At 44.2% G+C, this 19066-nt stretch overlaps 1 protein-coding gene across 1 annotated transcript in view; it reads left to right on the top strand.

The window, feature by feature from the left end:
- LOC138284949 (protein mono-ADP-ribosyltransferase PARP14-like) overlaps positions 1-19066 on the top strand; it is a 745301-nt gene that overhangs the window by 401398 nt on the left and 324837 nt on the right. Inside the window, exon 13 of the mRNA XM_069224296.1 lies at positions 15683-15859. Coding sequence (XP_069080397.1) covers positions 15683-15859 — 177 coding nt within the window. The remainder of the gene's footprint in view (positions 1-15682; positions 15860-19066) is intronic.

Below are 19066 nucleotides of genomic sequence, written 5' to 3'. Positions count from 1 at the left end.
CGGGAGCCTGTAGCCGTTTAAGTTGCAATTAGAAATTGTACATATGTAAATAAACATTCATTTACCTCAAACTTTATACATACATATCTATTCCATTAAATGGACATCTTTACTATTTTCACTCTACCACTCCTACCTTACCCTCTGCGGGAAAACAATCTAAGATGGAGTCGATGCCCATGCGCAATGGAGCCGAAAGGGAGGAGTCACTCAGTCCTGTGATTCGAAAAGACTTCTTTGAAGAAAAACATCTTGTAACACTCCGAGCCCAACACTAGATAGAAGGAACAGTGCACAGCATGTGAATCTGCAGCGGAACATGCCACAAACAGATTATGTTCGATGGCATGTGTAGCTGCAGATACACATGCTGTGCATTATCCTGCCATCTAGTGTTGGGCTCGGAGTGTTACAAGTTGTTTTTCACTAGACCGAGGGACTCCTCACTTTAGGCTCCATTGCGCATGGGCGTCGACTCCATCTTAGATTGTTTTCTTTCCGCCATCGGGTTCGGACGTGTTCCTCTTCGCTCCGTATTTTGGTTCGGAAAAGTTAGTTAGCTATCGGAAAATTCAACGGTATTGTTTGTGCTCGGTATCGGGTTAGTGCAAGCACATCGACACCGAAGAAAGAAGCGTTCCGGCGGCCCTTCTGGGCTTCCACTCCTCGGCGGGGCCTGGTCGGCCCGACCGCTTTCATCTTCAAACCTCATGGACTGGACCCCCTTCCGCTTCTGCCCCAACTGCCACGCAAAGTATCCTTATACAGACCAACACTTGGTCTGTAATTTGTGTTTGTCTTCCGAACACAAAGAGGATACTTGCGAGGCCTGCCGGGCATTTCGATCCAAGAAAACACTGCGGGATCGAAGAGCTCGAAGACTCCAGATGGCATTGACACGGACCGAGCACATCGACGTCGAAGAAGAGGAGAGATTCTCCATTCGAGATTCGGACTCGGACGAGTCAGAGAGTGAGCAGCTGAATACGCAACAAACCGTGAGTAAACCAGCCCCAGGGAAAACTCACGCCAAAATTATGAAAGCCAAGAGGACGCCACCGCCAACAGGCCATGGCTTAACCCGAAAACACAGTGACCACACATAGGCACCGAAAAAGGCCTCACAGCAGCCGAAGACATCCGACTGCGGTCGAGATACCGGCTCCGAACAGACTCAGCACCGAGAGTTCGGCACCCCGAAAGTCAAAAAGGTTTCCTCGGAGCCAAAAAAGACTGTTGAAAAGATTTTGGTGCAGAAACATGCAGCCTCGTAGCCGAAACAAAGCTCCTATACAGAGGAACAAGACTTTTCCACACAACTACAAGGACCATATCCAGAGGAGGCTCCTTATACAAAAAGACACGGCGAGAATCAGAACTCTTCCTCCAATAAAGATGAAGCGGAAGTTCGCATTCCAAGAGGCGGAAATGCAGCCAAAAGCGAAAGTGGCTAAAGAAAAAACACCACCACAGTTTTCGCCACAACAATCGCCACCACATTCACCACATCTGTCCCCGGTAGCAACACCCCCAATGATGCAGTCGCCAACACACACAGGGATGAGTCAAGATGACCCGGATGCATGGGATTTGTATGATGCACCGGTCTCAGACAATAGTCCTGATTGCTACCCGGCAAGGCCTTCGCCCCCTGAGGACAGTACTGCATACATGCAGGTGGTTTCCAGGGCAGCTACATTTCATAATGTAGCATTTCATGCAGAGCCCATAGAAGATGACTTTTTGTTCAACACCCAGTCATCTACGCACAGCCAATACCAAAGCTTGCCAATGCTGCCAGGCATGTTAAAACACGCCAAACTGGTATTTCAGGACCCAGTCAAAGGCAGAGCCTAGGGTGGAGAAGAAATATAAACCTCCCCCTACTGACCCTGTATACATCACACAACAGTTAACTCCTGATTCGGTGGTAGTAGGAGCAGCCCGGAAAAGGCTGTTCCTGCCATCTAGTGTTGGGCTCGGAGTGTTACAAGTTGTTTTTCTTCGAAGAAGTCTTTTCGAGTCACGGACCGAGTGACTCCTCCCTTTCGGCTCCATTGCGCATGGGTGTCGACTCCATCTTAGATTGTTTTCTTTCCGCCATCGGGTTCGGACGTGTTCCTCTTCGCTCCGTAATTCGAATCGGGAAACTTAGAAAATCGAGATTCGTCGGTATTGTTTACGCTCGGGACCGGTTTAGTATCATCACATCGGCACCGACAACAAGACTGCTTCGGTGGCCCTTCGGGGCTTCTGCCTTTAACCAAGGCCTGATCGGCCCCACCACACCCGTCGTCGAAGATTAATGGACCGGACCCCCTTCAGTTTCTGTCCGAAGTGTCAAGCCAAGTATCCTTATACAGACCAGCATCGGGTCTGTAACCTGTGTTTATCGCCCAAACACAGAGCGGATACTTGTGAGGGCTGACGAGCATTTCGATCCAAAAAGACCTTAAGGGATCGACGCGCAAGACGACTACAGATGGCGTCGAAGCCGACACAGCATCTCAATGTCGAAGAAGAAGAGATGCGGATATCCATTCAAGGTTCGCACTCCGATGAATCCGATGGGGATCGACCTTCGACGGCGGCCCAAAAAGTGAGTACACCTGCCCCATCCCACACCCAAGATAAAAGCAAAAAACAAAAGGCCTCGGGGACGCCACTGCCGGAAGGCCATGGCTCGAACCACAGAAAAGAAGGTGACCAAGTAACATCGGCACCGAAAAATGCCAAAACATTGCTGAAGACTTCAGACTCCGGTCGAGAAACCGGCACTGAAATAATTCGGCATCGAGTGGTCGAGGCGAGCAAGCCTCGAAAGAGCCTATCAAAACCGAAAAAGACAATTTCGATGGGAATTTAGGTACCGAAAAAAACGGCTTCGGAGCCGAAACTGACTTCCTATACGGAAGAGCAAGGGCTCTCTCTACAGCTCAAAGAAAGGCACATATTTGAGCAAGAACTGGATTTAGAAGAGCATGACCAAACTCAGCAAAGGTTAGAAATCCAGAACGACACAAGGAAGATACAAACCATCCCTCTGCTGAAGTCAAAAAGAAAACTGGCTTTTCATGAGACTGAGATGCAACCAAAAGCCAAAAGTGGTTAGAGAAAGGTCACCACCCCCACATTTCACACCACACACGTCCCCACTTCGGTCACTAGTGTGTACACCAATGGCACAGTCACCCACACATAGTGGGATGACTCAAGACGATGTGGACCCCTGGGATCTATACGACCCACCAATATCGGACAACAGCCCAGAGTGTTATCCAACAAACCTTCACTGCCAGAGGACAGTACGTCCTACACGCAGGTACTGGCCAGAGCAGCAACATTTCACAACGTAACAATGCACTCTGAACCAGTGGAGGATGACTTCCTGTTTAACACTCTGGCATTCACGCATGCATCATACCAAAGTTTGCCAATGTTACCGGGCATGCTTTAACACGCAGAGCAGGTCTTCCAAGAACCTGTAAAAGGGAGAGCAATCACGCCAAGGGTCGAAAATAAATATAAACCGCCCGGTCAGACGCAGTGTTTATTACTCAACAGCTCCCTCCGGACTCAGTGGTTGTGGGGGCTGCAGGGAAACGGGCAAATTCGCAGTCATCAGGGGATGTGCCACCCCCTGATAAGGAAAATCGTAAATTTGACGCAGCAGGGAAAAGAGTGGCATCGCAAGCAGCCAATCAGTGGCGAATTGCCAACTCACAAGCCCTACTTGCCCGCTATGACAGGGCGCATTGGGACGAGATGTAAGACATCATCCAGCACTTTCCCAAAGAGCACCAAAAACGTGCCCAACAAGTGGTTGAAGGAGGACAGGCCATATCAAAGAACCAGATCCGCTCTGCACTAGACTCTGCTGATACAGCGGCACGGACTATCAATACAGCAGTGACAATTAGAAGACATGCATGGCTGTGAAGTTCTGGGTTTAAACCAGAGATACAACAGGCGGTATTGAATATTCTGTTTAATCAACATCAGCTATTGGGGCCGGAAGTGGATACCGCAATAGAAAAAATTAAAAAGGACATGGACACGGCCAAAGCCATGGGCGCGCTCTACTCCTCTCAATATAGTGGAACATTTAGGAAACCACAGTTTAGGGGAGGGTTTAGACAGCAACCATCAGAACCATCCACCTCCCAAACAAAACCCACCTACCAGTCTCAGTACCAGAGAGGGGGGTTTTGTGGTTCCTACAGAGGACAGTTCCCAAGAGGGAGAGGGAAATTCCAGCCTGCCAAGCCAACCCATAGCAAGCAGTGACTTCAATGTGACACTTCCCCAACACATATCACCATTGGGGGGGGGGGGGTTAACCAAATACTACCACAATTGGACACACATTACCACAGACACGTGGGTCCTATCAATTATCCATCATGGTTACTAAATAGAAGTCACAAGATTCCCTCCAGATGTTCCCCCAAGAACGCACAAAATGTCTATACAACACTTGAACCTATTACAAATAGAGGTCCAAGCACTGCTAGCAAAAGAAGCCGTAGAGCTAGTACCCTATCACCAGAAAGGAACAGGAGTTTACTCCCTGTATTTCCTTATCCCGAAAAAAGACAAAACGTTAGTTAAGGCCTATCTTAGATCTCACAACACTGAATCTCTTCATCAAATCAGATCATTTCCACATGGTAACACTTCAGGACATAGTCCCCTTACTAAAACAAGGGGAATACATGACAGCACTGGATATCAAAGATGCGTATTTTCACATACCCATCCATCCATCTCACAGGAAATACCTCAGGTTTGTAATACAAGGCAAACATTACCAATTCAAGGTGCTGCAGTTTGGAATAACAGCAGCCCCCAGGGTATTTACAAAATGCCTAGCTGTAGTAGCAGCATATAAGGAGACAGCACATGCACGTTTTCCCATATCTAGACGATTGGCTAATAAAAGCCAACACTCAATGACACTGTCACGTTCACACGCAATACGTAATAGATACTCTACACAAAATAGGGTTTTCTATAAATTACCAAAAATCACATTTACAACCATCCCAAATACAGCAATACTTGGGAGCAACACTCAACACATAAAGAGCAATTGCCACTCCAAGTCCACTAAGAGTTCAGTTGTTTCAAAATATAAGATCAGGCATGCAACCAAACCCACAATACAGGTTTGTAATGAAACTACTAGGCATGATGTCCTCATGCATAGCTATTGTCCCAAACGCAAGGCTACACATGAAGCCCTTACAACAGTGCCTAGCAAAACAATGGACTCCAAGATCTAGTGTTGATAGACCGCCAAACACACTCTTCGCTTCAATGGTGGAACCATGTAAATTTAAACAAGGGGCGGCCTTTTCAAGACCCAGTGCCTCACGCCATTATCACAACAGACGCCTCCATGATTGGGTGGGGAGCACACCTCAACAATCACAGCATACAAGGTCAATGGGACAGTCAACAAAAACTACTTCACATAAATCACTTAGAACTACTAGCAGTCTTTCTAGCATTAAAAGCTTTTCAGCCCCTTCTAGCCTACAAACACATTCTTGTCAAGACAGACAATATGACAACAATGTATTATATAAACAAACCGGGGGGGGGACACTCATCACAGCTGTGTCTCTTAGCACAAAAAATTTGGCATTGGGCAATTCACAACAACATTCGCCTGATAGCACAATATATACCAGGCATTCAAAACCAGTTAGCCGACAATCTCAGCCGAGATCAACAGCAAACTCACGAGTGGGAAATACATCCCCAGATTCCACAAGATCACTTCTACCGCTGGGGGACACCGAACATAGATCTGTTCACAACAAAAGAAAACGCAAAATGCCAAAACTTCGCGTCCAGGGCTCGGAGTGTTACAAGTTGTTTTTCTTCGAAGAAGTCTTTTTTCGAGTCACGAGATCGAGGGACTCCTCCCCTTTCGGCTCCATTGCGCTTGGGCGTCGACTCCATCTTAGATTGTTTTCTTTCCGCCATCGGGTTCGGACGTGTTCCTTTTCGCTCCGCGTTTCGGTTTGGAAAGATAGTTAGAATCTCGGAAAATTCAACGGTATTGTTTGCGTTCGGTATCGGGTTAGTTACACCAGATCGACACAGATTTTTGAAGAGCTCCGGTGGCCCTTTGGGGTTTTTCGATCCCCCGTCGGGGCCTGGTCGGCCCGACCACGTGTCTCTTCAAGGCTAATGGAACGGACCCCATTCCGCTTCTGCCCCAAATGTCACAACAAGTATCCTTATACAGATCAGCACCTGGTCTGTAACTTGTGTTTGTCTCCAGAACACAAAGAAGATACTTGTGAAGCCTGTCGAGTGTTTCAGTCGAGGAAGACATTAAGAGACCGAAGAGCGAGAAGACTGCAGATGGCGTCGGCGCCGACAGGACAAAGACACTTGGAGGAGGAAGAAGAAACCTTCTCCATCGAGGATCGGACTCAGACGAGGTCGATCCCGAACAGACCCCTAAAACCGTGAGTAAGACGTCGACACACAAAACTCACGAGAAGACCGCAAAAGCCCAGGGGATGCCACCGCCAGCAGGCCATGGCTTAACCCGAAAAATAGGTGACCGATAATCGGCACCGAAAAAGGGCACGCATATGTCGAAGACATCCGACTCCGGTCGAGATACCGGCACACAGCAGACTCTACCCCGAGACAGCGGGTCTGAGCAAGCTCGGCACCGAGAGGGCGGCACCGAAACGAGTCGGCACCGAGAGACCGGGACGCAGAAAATAAAAAAAAGTGTTGTCGGAACCGAAAAAGACTGATGAAAAAGTTTCCATTACGAAACATCCGGCCTCGGAACCGAAATTAGGTTCCTACACAGAGGAACAGGGCCTGTCCTCACAAATGCAAGGACATAAGTTCGGACAAGAACTAGAGTCAATGGAGCCAGACTACACTCAGAGAAGGCTCTGTATCCAAAAGGACACAGGGAAGATAAGTACTCTTCCCCCAATTAGGATGAAAAGAAGACTTGCCTTTCAAGAAAAAGAAAAGCAGCCACAGGCAAAGGTGGCAAGACAAATAACACCGCCACCATCTCCACCACGCTCAACGCACACATCACCGGTAGCCACTCCACCACTGTAACAGTCCCCAACTCATACTGGAATGAGTCCGGATGATCCCGACGCATGGGATCTTTATGATGCGCCAGTGTCAGATAACAGCCCAGACTGTTACCCAGCGAGACCGTCGCCACCTGAGGACAGTACAGCATACACACAGGTGGTGTCAAGAGCAGCTGCATTTCATGATGTCACCCTGCATGCAGAACCTATTGAGGATGACTTTTTGTTTAACACACTATACTCCAATACCAAAGTCTCCCTATGCTACCTGGAATGCTAAAACACTCCAAACAGGTGTTTCCGGAGCCTGTGAAGGGCAGGGTCATAACTCCAAGGGTGGAGAAAAAATACAAGCCACCGCCAACAGACCCGGTATATATCACGCAGCAATTAACACCAGACTCTGTGGTAGCAGGGGCAGCTCGCAAGAGAGCAAACTCTCACACTTCGGGAGACGCACCACCTCCAGACAAGGAGAGTCGTAAGTTCGACGCTGCGGGAAAAAGGGTTGCAGCACAAGCGGCCAACCAATGGCGCATTGCCAACTCACAGGCACTGCTGGCAAGATATGATAGGGCTCATTGGGACGAAATGCAACATTTCATTGAACACTTACCCAAAGAGTTCCAGAAAAGGGCACAACAGGTGGTGGAGGAAGGACAGAGTATCTCGAACAATCCGATACGGTCAGCAATGGATGCAGCAGATACGGCTGCTAGGACAGTAAATACAGCAGTAACCATAAGGAGACACGCATGGCTGCGTACGGCAGGATTCAAACCGGAAATACAACAAGCCGTGCTGAATATGCCTTTTAACGGACAGCAGTTGTTTGGGCCGGAGGTGGACACTGCTATCGAGAAACTTAAAAAGGACACTGATACGGCCAAAGCCATGGGCGCTCTCTACTACCCACAGAGCAGAGGCACATTTCGCAAAACGCAGTTTAGAGGGGGGTTTCGAGGACACACTACAGAACCCACAACCTCACAAACCAGCCCCACTTATCAGAGCTAATATCAGCGGGGACGTTTTCGGGGACAATATAGAGGGGGACAATTCCAAAAGAATAGAGGGAAGTTCCAAAGTCCCAAAACTCCTCAAAACAAGCAGTGACTTCCACGTCACAAATCCCCAACACATAACACCTGTGGGGGGGAGACTAACCAAGTTTTACGAACATTGGGAGGAAATAACAACAGACACTTGGGTCCTAGCAATTATCCAGCATGGTTATTGCATAGAATTTCTCAAATTCCCTCCAAACGTCCCACCGAAAACACACAATATGTCAAAACAACACATGGACCTTCTAGGACTAGAGGTCCAAGCGTTGCTACAAAAAGAAGCAATAGAATTAATACCAATTCATCAGAAAGGAACAGGAGTTTACTCTCTGTACTTTCTCATACCCAAAAAGGACAACACTCTAAGACCTATATTAGATCTCAGAACGTTAAATACCTACATCAAATCAGATCACTTTCACATGGTGACATTACAGGGCGTAATCCCACTGCTCAAACAACAAGACTACATGACAACACTAGACCTAAAGGATGCATATTTCCATATACCGATACATCCTTCACACAGAAAGTACTTAAGATTTGTATTCCAAGGGGTACATTACCAATTCAAGGTGTTGCCATTCGGAATAACAACTGCGCCAAGAGTTTTTACAAAATGCCTGGCAGTAGTAGCCGCACATATCAGAAGGCAACAAATACATGTGTTCCCGTACCTAGATGATTGGTTAATCAAAACCAACACGCTTAAACGGTGTTCACAACACACAAAGTACGTCATAGAAACCCTCCACAAACTAGGTTTCTCAATCAACTACACAAAGTCACACCTTCAGCCATGTCAAACACAGCAATACTTAGGGACGACAATCAACACAGCAAAAGGGATTGCCACTCCAAGTCCACAAAGGGTACAGGCATTTCACAATGTAATACAGGCCATGTATCCAAGACAAAAGATACAAGTCAAAATGGTGATGAAACTCCTAGGCATGATGTCCTCATGAATAGCCATTGTCCCAAACGCAAGGTTGCACATGCGGCCCTTACAACAGTGCCTAGCATCACAATGGTCACAGGCACAGGGTCAACTTCTAGATCTAGTGTTGATAGACCGCCAAACATACACCTCGCTTCAATGGTGGAACAATATAAATTTAAACCAAGGGCGGCCTTTCCAAGACGCAGTGCCTCAATACGTAATAACGACAGATGCCTCCATGATAGGGTGCGGAGCACACCTCAATCAACACAGCATCCAGGGACAATGGGACACTCAGCAAAGACAGTTTCACATAAATCACTTAGAACTACTGGCAGTATTTCTAGCGTTAAAGGCATTTCAACCCATAATAAGCCACAAACACATTCTTGTCAAAACAGACAACATGACAACGATGTATTACCTAAACAAACAGGGAGGAACACACTCAACACAGTTGTGTCTCCTGGCACAGAGAATATGGCATTGGGCTATTCACAACCACATTCGCCTAATAGCACAGTTTATTCCAGGGATTCAGAATCAGTTAGCAGACAATCTCTCTCGGGATCACCAACAAATCCACGAATGGGAGATTCACCCCCAAATACTAAACACTTACTTCCAAAGTTGGCGAACACCACAAATAGACCTATTTGCAACAAAAGAAAATGCAAAATGCCGAAACTTCGCATCCAGGTACCCACAAGATCAGTCTCAGGGCAATGCGTTATGGATGAGCTGGTCAGGGATATTTTCATACGCTTTTCCCCCTCTCCCACTCCTTCCATATCTGGTAAACAAATTGAGTCAAAACAAACTCAAACTCATACTAATAGCACCAACTTGGGCAAGACAACCTTGGTACACAACACTACTAGACCTCTCAGTAGTGCCTCATGTCAAACTACCAAACAGACCAGATCTGTTAACTCAACACAAACAACAGATCAGACACCCAAATCCAGCATCGCTGAATCTAGCAATTTGGCTCCTGAAGTCTTAGAATTCGGACACTTAGACCTTACACAGGAATGTATGGAAGTCATAAAACAAGCTAGGAAACCAACCACTAGACATTGCTATGCAAATAAGTGGAAAAGATTTGTTTATTATTGCCATAATAATCAAATTCAACCCTTACACGCATCTGCCAAAGACATCGTAAGCTACTTACTACATTTGCAAAAGTCAAAGCTAGCTTTTTCATCCATTAAGATACATCTTACCGCAATTTCAGCTTATCTGCAAATTACGCACTCAACTTCACTATTTAGGATACCAGTCATAAAAGCATTTATGGAAGGCCTAAACAGAATTATACCACCAAGAACACCACCAGTTCCTTCGTGGAACCTCAACATTGTCTTAACACGACTCATGGGTCCACCTTTTGAACCCATGCACTCATGTGAAATGCAATACTTAACATGGAAAGTTGCATTTCTAATTGCCATCACATCTCTAAGAAGAGTAAGTGAGATACAAGCATTTACCATACAAGAACCATTTATTCAGATACACAAGCATAAAGTAGTTTTACGGACAAATCCTAAATTCTTACCGAAAGTCATATCACCGTTCCACTTGAATCAAACAGTAGAACTACCAGTGTTCTTCACAGAGCCAGATTCTGTAGCTGAAAGAGCACTACATACATTAGACATCAAAAGAGCGTTAATGTACTACATTGACAGAACAAAACAAATTCGGAAAACAAAACAATTATTTGTTGCTTTCCAAAAACCTCATGCAGGAAATCCAATTTCCAAACAAGGCATTGCTAGATGGATAGTTAAATGCATTCAAAGCTGTTATCTCAAAGCGAAAACACAACTGCCTATTACACCAAAGGCACACTTAACTGGAAAGAAAGGTGCTACTATGGCCTTTCTAGGAAATATTCCAATGACTGAAATATGTAAGGCAGCCACATGGTCTACGCCTCATACGTTTACCAAGCAATACTGCGTGGATGTGTTAACAGCACAACAAGCCACAGTAGGCCAAGCAGTACTACGAACTTTGTTTCAAACAACTTCAACTCCTACAGGCGGAACCACTGCTTTTGGGGAGATAACTGCTTACTAGTCTATGCAAAGCATGTGTATCTGCAGCTACACATGCCATCGAACGGAAAATGTCACTTACCCAGTGTACATCTGTTCGTGGCATGGGACGCTGCAGATTCACATGCGCCCACCCGTCTCCCCGGGAGCCTGTAGCCGTTTCAAAGTTGATCTTGAACATTTGTAAATTTGTAAATATATCACCTTAAACTACATTATGTACATACATATTTACTCCATTGCATGGGCACTATTACTATAATACACAACTCCTACCTCACCCTCTGCGGGGAAAACAATCTAAGATGGAGTCGACGCCCATGCGCAATGGAGCCGAAAGGGGAGGAGTCCCTCGATCTCGTGACTCGAAAAGACTTCTTCGAAGAAAAACAACTTGTAACACTCCGAGCCCAACACTAGATGGCGGGATGTGCAAAGCATGTGAATCTGCAGCGTCCCATGCCACGAACAGATGTACACTGGGTAAGAGACATTTTCCATATACAGGGAGTGCAGAATTATTAGGCAAATGAGTATTTTGACCACATCATCCTCTTTATGCATGTTGTCTTACTCCAAGCTGTATAGGCTCGAAAGCCTACTACCAATTAAGCATATTAGGTGATGTGCATCTCTGTAATGAGAAGGGGTGTGGTCTAATGACATCAACACCCTATATCAGGTGTGCATAATTATTAGGCAACTTCCTTTCCTTTGGCAAAATGGGTCAAAAGAAGGACTTGACAGGCTCAGAAAAGTCAAAAATAGTGAGATATCTTGCAGAGGGATGCAGCACTCTTAAAATTGCAAAGCTTCTGAAGCGTGATCATCGAACAATCAAGTGTTTCATTCAAAATAGTCAACAGGGTCGCAAGAAGCGTGTGGAAAAACCAAGGCGCAAAATAACTGCCCATGAACTGAGAAAAGTCAAGCGTGCAGCTGCCACGATGCCACTTGCCACCAGTTTGGCCATATTTCAGAGCTGCAACATCACTGGAGTGCCCAAAAGCACAAGGTGTGCAATACTCAGAGACATGGCCAAGGTAAGAAAGGCTGAAAGACGACCACCACTGAACAAGACACACAAGCTGAAACGTCAAGACTGGGCCAAGAAATATCTCAAGACTGATTTTTCTAAGGTTTTATGGACTGATGAAATGAGAGTGAGTCTTGATGGGCCAGATGGATGGGCCCGTGGCTGGATTGGTAAAGGGCAGAAAGCTCCAGTCCGACTCAGACGCCAGCAAGGTGGAGGTGGAGTACTGGCTTGGGCTGGTATCATCAAAGATGAGCTTGTGGGGCCTTTTCGGGTTGAGGATGGAGTCAAGCTCAACTCCCAGTCCTACTGCCAGTTCCTGGAAGACACCTTCTTCAAGCAGTGGTACAGGAAGAAGTCTGCATCCTTCAAGAAAAACATAATTTTCATGCAGGACAATGCTCCATCACACGCGTCCAAGTACTCCACAGCGTGGCTGGCAAGAAAGGGTATAAAAGAAGGAAATCTAATGACATGGCCTCCTTGTTCACCTGATCTGAACCCCATTGAGAACCTGTGGTCCATCATCAAATGTGAGATTTACAAGGAGGGAAAACAGTACACCACTCTGAACAGTGTCTGGAAGGCTGTGGTTGCTGCTGCACGCAATGTTGATGGTGAACAGATCAAAACACTGACAGAATCCATGGATGGCAGGCTTTTGAGTGTCCTTGCAAAGAAAGGTGGCTATATTGGTCACTGATTTGTTTTTGTTTTGTTTTGTTTTTGAATGTCAGAAATGTATATTTGTGAATGTTGAGAGGTTATATTGGTTTCACTGGTAATGAAAAATAATTGAAATGGGTATATATATTTTTTTGTTAAGTTGCCTAATAATTATGCACAGTGATAGTCACCTGCACACACAGATATCCCCCTAACATAGCTAAAACTAAAAACAAACTAAAAACTACTTCCAAAAATATTCAGTTTTGATATTAATGAGTTTTTTGGGTTCATTGAGAAAATGGTTGTTGTTCAATAATAAAATTAATCCTCAAAAATACAACTTGCCTAATAATTCTGCACTCCCTGTATATATAAATAAATATATATATATATATATATATATAAAATATACTTATTTAAGATATGGTATTGCTTTTTCCACATAAAAAGAAAATAAACAGTGTTTGCATATTAGCACTACTGCCTGGAGCTGAAACATATCTGTGTCTCTCCAACGTTCAACTGAACCATAATTAAGTCCATGAAACACCCTTCATAAGCCCTATGTTGTATCAAAGTTCTCATGGAATCCCTGGCTTTTGTATACCGCCGTCTCTACCATCTTGCACCACTGCAAGCCTTGACACCAGTTAACAAAAGTCATTGGTATGGCCCTGCCACCTCAGAGAGGCTGTACATCAACTATCCACTACTAAGGGCGTATTCCAGAAGATTTTGTTGTTTTTGGAATAGTTTATTCATTCCTGATTCCCAAAAGAGTCCATTTTTATTACAGTTCAACACAGATACTCCATACATCTGTAAATGCAGATAGTAAGCATTTTTTCTAGAAAGGCTGGATCATGGAGCATTCCCATGTTCTGCATGAAAAGAACCCTGGTGACTTGCTCCTTCTCGACCATTGATGACTAATAGTGGTACCTGTTTTAACCATTTTTATTTTGTATATTCAATTTAGTATTTAATTTTACATATATTCATGATCGCATGTACAATACAAAATGCAATTTTAAAGGTAATAAAGTAAAATTGCTGTTGTCTAAAGGTGAGTCACATGCTTTCAAATGCAAAAGTGTAAGAAGAGTTAAAAAAAAGTCATCATAGCATTTGGTCCATTACCCCTGGCACTGAACTGCACAATTTTGTGCATTGATGATAGGGAACAAATGGCAGCACTCAAAGTGCAGCCCTTGTTATATTAAAAAACATAGTGTGTTTTTACACTTGAACAGACCAGTGAATGAAGAGAGCTGACCCTTTTCCAGACAATGAAGCTAATCAGTCTTAACATGAGTGCCTGTTTTTCTTTCACTAATGACCGAGCTGACAAAAATCTCTGGAATACACATCTTAGTTCAAAGAAGACATTTATTATTACTTCACCACGAGGTTCCTAAAAAGAGATAAGTAGGTTGAAAGCACACGTTTAAAAATAGTCACAGCAATGAAAGGAAAATATATCAAAATGATTCTCAACTGCAATGTACACATCAAATATATGTGATTATAGCATGATTGCAAAGCAAAGAATAAAGTAAAAATTCATCACCGTAGGGCCTGCCAAGCTCTTCATCTTTCTCATGCCAGCAAGAAGATGGCCCCGTTCAACCGTGAGAAAGAGATATCCACCCTCATGGGACAAGTGTCAGGCATTTGACGTCCAATCCAGACCGAGGTCTTGGAAATTCCCTCGTTACTGAGGAGGGCCACCTTTTTATACCTTTAAAAAAATGAAAGGGCTTCCTGGAGAAAATCCCTCCCATGAAAGAGAAATATTCAAACATGCCGGCTACTGTAGGTCTGAGTTGGAAGAAAAACATTTAAAACTGGCCAACATTTCAAGGCTCTCCTCCCAAGACCGAACTGTTCCCTGCACTGTCCTTTCTTATCATGTTGACTAACTGTTCGGTGAGAGAAAATACGAAAAAAACAAGTTCAGTTTACCATGTGGAAAAACACAGCTCAACTGCAGTGTCTCATCTGCAATGTCTAACGCCATGATAAAGCCAATAGGCAGCTAAACTGAATACAAAATGTAATCTGCAACTGGTGAACACTGAACAACTAATATGCAAAGTGGTGCAACACAAAGTCAGTGGTCAAAAACATCTATTTTCATTACAGGGGCCTAAATACAGAAAACAAGCAAGCAATTCTGTGACTGTTAAAAGAGCTGAAAGGGGATATATATCTCCACCTGATGACTCCTCTTCATCTGCTTGACTGCCATGGACCACCAAAGAAAGGGAGCGTGGCTTCTTATATAGCTCAAAACTGCAACTGTTATCTGAGCAGTACCTGGCTTGCATGAAAATTGGCTTTTACTTTCTGAACTTGTGGCTGCACCAGATCGTTTTCATTCTTGTATATTTGTTTCATTGATATTAAGTGCTTGTTTTCAGGCATCCATCCCGCCAAACATGTCTAATGCAATTTGTGGTATAAGGTGTCAACCATGAGCAGCAGTCTGAATTCCAAAAGCTGTGTCCATATTTTAATGCATCTTGTTCTAAGCACATTGATTGGACTTAAAATATTTTTGGTGCGACACAAAAGCATGAGGCTTATTTCATGAAACAGCAATAGCACCCTCTTCTCTTTGGTATGAATAATTTGATCTTTCAATTGACTGCAATCCTCTACAATAAAGGTTCACTACAGTGCACTACATTTGGTTGTTTCTCACATAGTTAGAAGACTTATACAATCATTGCTTTATGAATGTACATGCCAATTGATCTACTTTGGTAGTTTATTTATATACCTTTTATGTTCCTTTCCACCAGCTGCTCTTCCAAATAATGGGTATATAACTACTACCAATGGAGGCCTGGCATGCAAAAATATAATTCATGTTGTTGGACAGACTGACCTAAAGCAGATCAAAGCAATAGTGAATGATGTACTCCAGGAGTGTGAGCAGCAGCAACTGACTTCTGTGTCCTTTCCTGCGTTTGGGACAGGTTTGTGTTTTTGATTACCTCATAACGATGTAAATGTGAATTTATATGACTGTGACATCAGTGATTCTATTAATGTATTTTTCTGTAGATGACTCAAGCTAAAATGAGATGAATTAAAATTAATCTAGCAATAGGTTACATTGCAAACTGCGCATTCTCATGGAGTGACAAACTATTGCCTCATTAATATTTATAAGATAGTAGCCCTTTTGCAACTCCTTTTTTCACAATTCAGTGATTAGAGCCATCATAGAGGGCCATCCCAGAGTTCCCCCTTCACCAGGCAGGAATCTCAGTATAGTCGTCACTAAACTATAGGACCCCCTTTTGAAATTTTGCACTCTTGCACCTCCAGTACCTTTCCTGGAGGGTAGCTTCTCTGGTGGCTGTAACATATTTCGGACATAGTAGTGGCTTGCAAGCCATCACACAACAACAGCTCTTCATTCAGGTTTGTAACGACAGAGTGGTGCTCAAGACTAGTCCAAAGAGCCTTCCCTAAGTGTTTTCCCCTTTTCACCTCAGAAAGAGCCCCTCAGACTCTAGACGTCAAACTGGCTCTTATGTATTACATTGACAGAACAAAGACATTTCGCAAAGCTGACCAGCTGTTCATAGCATTTGCTGAACCTTACATTGGCCAGCCCATCTCCGAAGCAGGGCTCAGATGGATGGATGGATGGATGGATTGATGGTGCAGTGCATCCAAAGTTGCTATCATAAAGCTAAAGGATCTCTCCCTGCTAGCCCCTGTGCACTCTGTAAATATAGAAAAGGCACCAACCATGGCTATTCTGGGGAATATTCCATTAGCTGATTAATACACAGTTGCTGCTTGGTCATCCCGCTGCATCTATACTATACATTATTGTGTGATTAAAGTTTGGCCACACAACAGGCAGTGGCCAAACAGCCTGTGTGGCCCTGATCACAGATCTCGTCCTTTATTAAATAACTTCCTTACAATACACATATGCATCATACTTTGTTTAGTCACCACTTCATACTACTCTTACCCTCTGTATAAAAAAGAATCTGATATGGAGTCTGTGTCCATGCTCCTTGTCACCTAAGGGAGGAATCATACTGCATCTCGTGACTTAGCAGACCACGTTTAAAGAAAAATAACTCAAAACTAGATGGCAGGAGTCTGCAGAGGACTTTACGCTGAAAACAGATACTTAAGGGGTAAGTAACATTTTCCTTCCTAAGTGTCATCAGTGCTATCCCCAATGTTACTCCGGCCATTCCTTCCTAGTATTTGGTTCCATTTGGTCATAAAGGCCCAGAGCAGTATTGGGTCACATCCATAAGTATCCCATAGAGATTGGCTATATAACCCCTGGAGCATGTAGAGATAGTTATAAATGTCTGCAGTGAATTATAATTTCTTGCTGCCACCTCTTTAATCTTGATGCTTGACCCAGTGCGTTAATTGAGCATAATGAAATCCTTCAGTCTTCTCTAAGTTACATGTCCATTTGCATGTCTCAAACAGTATGACAAATCCCTGAATAAACATGTCTGCAATGGTTAGACATCTATTAGAAGGGCCTTGATGTAGTCCTGTCTTAAAGGAGGGATTAAAGTGAAATTGTAGCGTATGGTAGAGGAAAGACGGTTAAACATATCCATGTATTAAGTGCCTGATCTGGAGAACTGTTCCTGTAGGGATGCTTAGGTGAACATTAGGAGTTGTGTCTGGCTGTGGTTTGTACGCCATCCCAGACTATTTTCTTTGCTAGTGTCTCTTCCTTCTAGGGCGAAATCTTGTCTGTTCTGCAGAGAGACAAGTCTACCAGGATCCTTGAGTGGGCTGCCCTATAATACATGAGAAATTTAGAGTCCCAAATTCCTTTTGCCTTTGAGAAGCAAATGATTATATGAGCAACCTGTGTGTTGTCTTCCTTCCTTAATCATCCTAAAACTGTACTTCTCATCTACTTGTAAAATATGCTCCCCACCTCTTAACCTCTGGGACCCTCACTTCAGAGCTACCACGAGGGCTCCAGTGACTAATAAATAATTGCCCTTCACTGAAGTTGTCCAGCACTAATGCACATTGAAGGGAGACTGTAGGCTGTTTGCTTTGGTGGTTACTGAGCAACTGTTTGTTTGCTTACAATGCACTATGGAGTCTTGGTTGTAACTTTGTGATAAAAGTTTTGAGACTGTCTACCCCCCCCCCTACATACAGGGCACCTCATACAAAGTACAGAGAGACAGTGACCGCTGAGAGAGCGGTAGGTGCTTTACTGTATATGGCCGATGTAAACCTGCCATGTCCTCTCTAGTGACATCTGACTACATACAGTTTTTATGGAGAGCCAGCTAGGGATCCATTGCTTGCACAACAGCCTTAAATTACTCAGTGCACTTCAGACGAGATGGTGCTTTCTCAAGGACCAGAGCACGTGTATGTGTAAATGGTTGCATTAATGATACAAACAGGCATCACATCAGACAAACTCGTTTACCCATTCAGTAGTAAGACCAGTCATCATTCCAGCATAGTGAGCATGAAAATCTGCTAACAACAAAGTTTCATCACCAGGTAGAACTCATTAGCTACAAATTACAAACATTACCTCCTTGCACACCTATTCCACCCCATCCGCCCATTCTTTTCCCTATCTGCAACACAGTAAATCAGAATACAACTTGGTTATGGAAGCTACAACCCCTCCCTAAGACACCTGAAAATGGTAACTCAAAGGAGGCAGTGGGTAGTTGGGCAGTAACAACACAATCCTAACTGAAGTGATAGGCATTATAGTAGTCTCAAAGTAAAATAGCCCCAAGACTGCCGGTATGTCACACTTATTCATATTTGATTCCCGAAAAGGCACCTCCCTCTAATTCCAGTTTACCACTCTTCAAGGATGACTGCAGGAGAGCTCCCAGGATTACCTCACCCAGACCCCTGTTAGCTCTTTGGGCCCCGGGGAAGAACTTCCTCTCCTCTCCAGGTTCAATACCCACCAATCGCAGGTGAGACTCTATTGTGAAAACCATAGGCTGACCAAAGCGTCTGGAAAGATTTATCCTACTAAACATCAATACTGTTAGGCACTCCCAAAAAATAATATACATTAGCAACAACATAATATGCACATAATTGTTAGATTTCAAAGCAGATGATGGTGACATCAGAAATCATCAAAATACAATTTTTCATAATCAATTTTAAATTTCAGAGATGGGCCA

The sequence above is a fragment of the Pleurodeles waltl genome, chromosome 3_1 (assembly GCF_031143425.1).
Source record: "Pleurodeles waltl isolate 20211129_DDA chromosome 3_1, aPleWal1.hap1.20221129, whole genome shotgun sequence".
Taxonomy (NCBI): Eukaryota; Metazoa; Chordata; class Amphibia; order Caudata; family Salamandridae; genus Pleurodeles; species Pleurodeles waltl.
The sequence above is the reverse complement of the archived record's forward strand: the minus strand, read 5'-3'. Positions and strand labels throughout refer to the sequence as shown.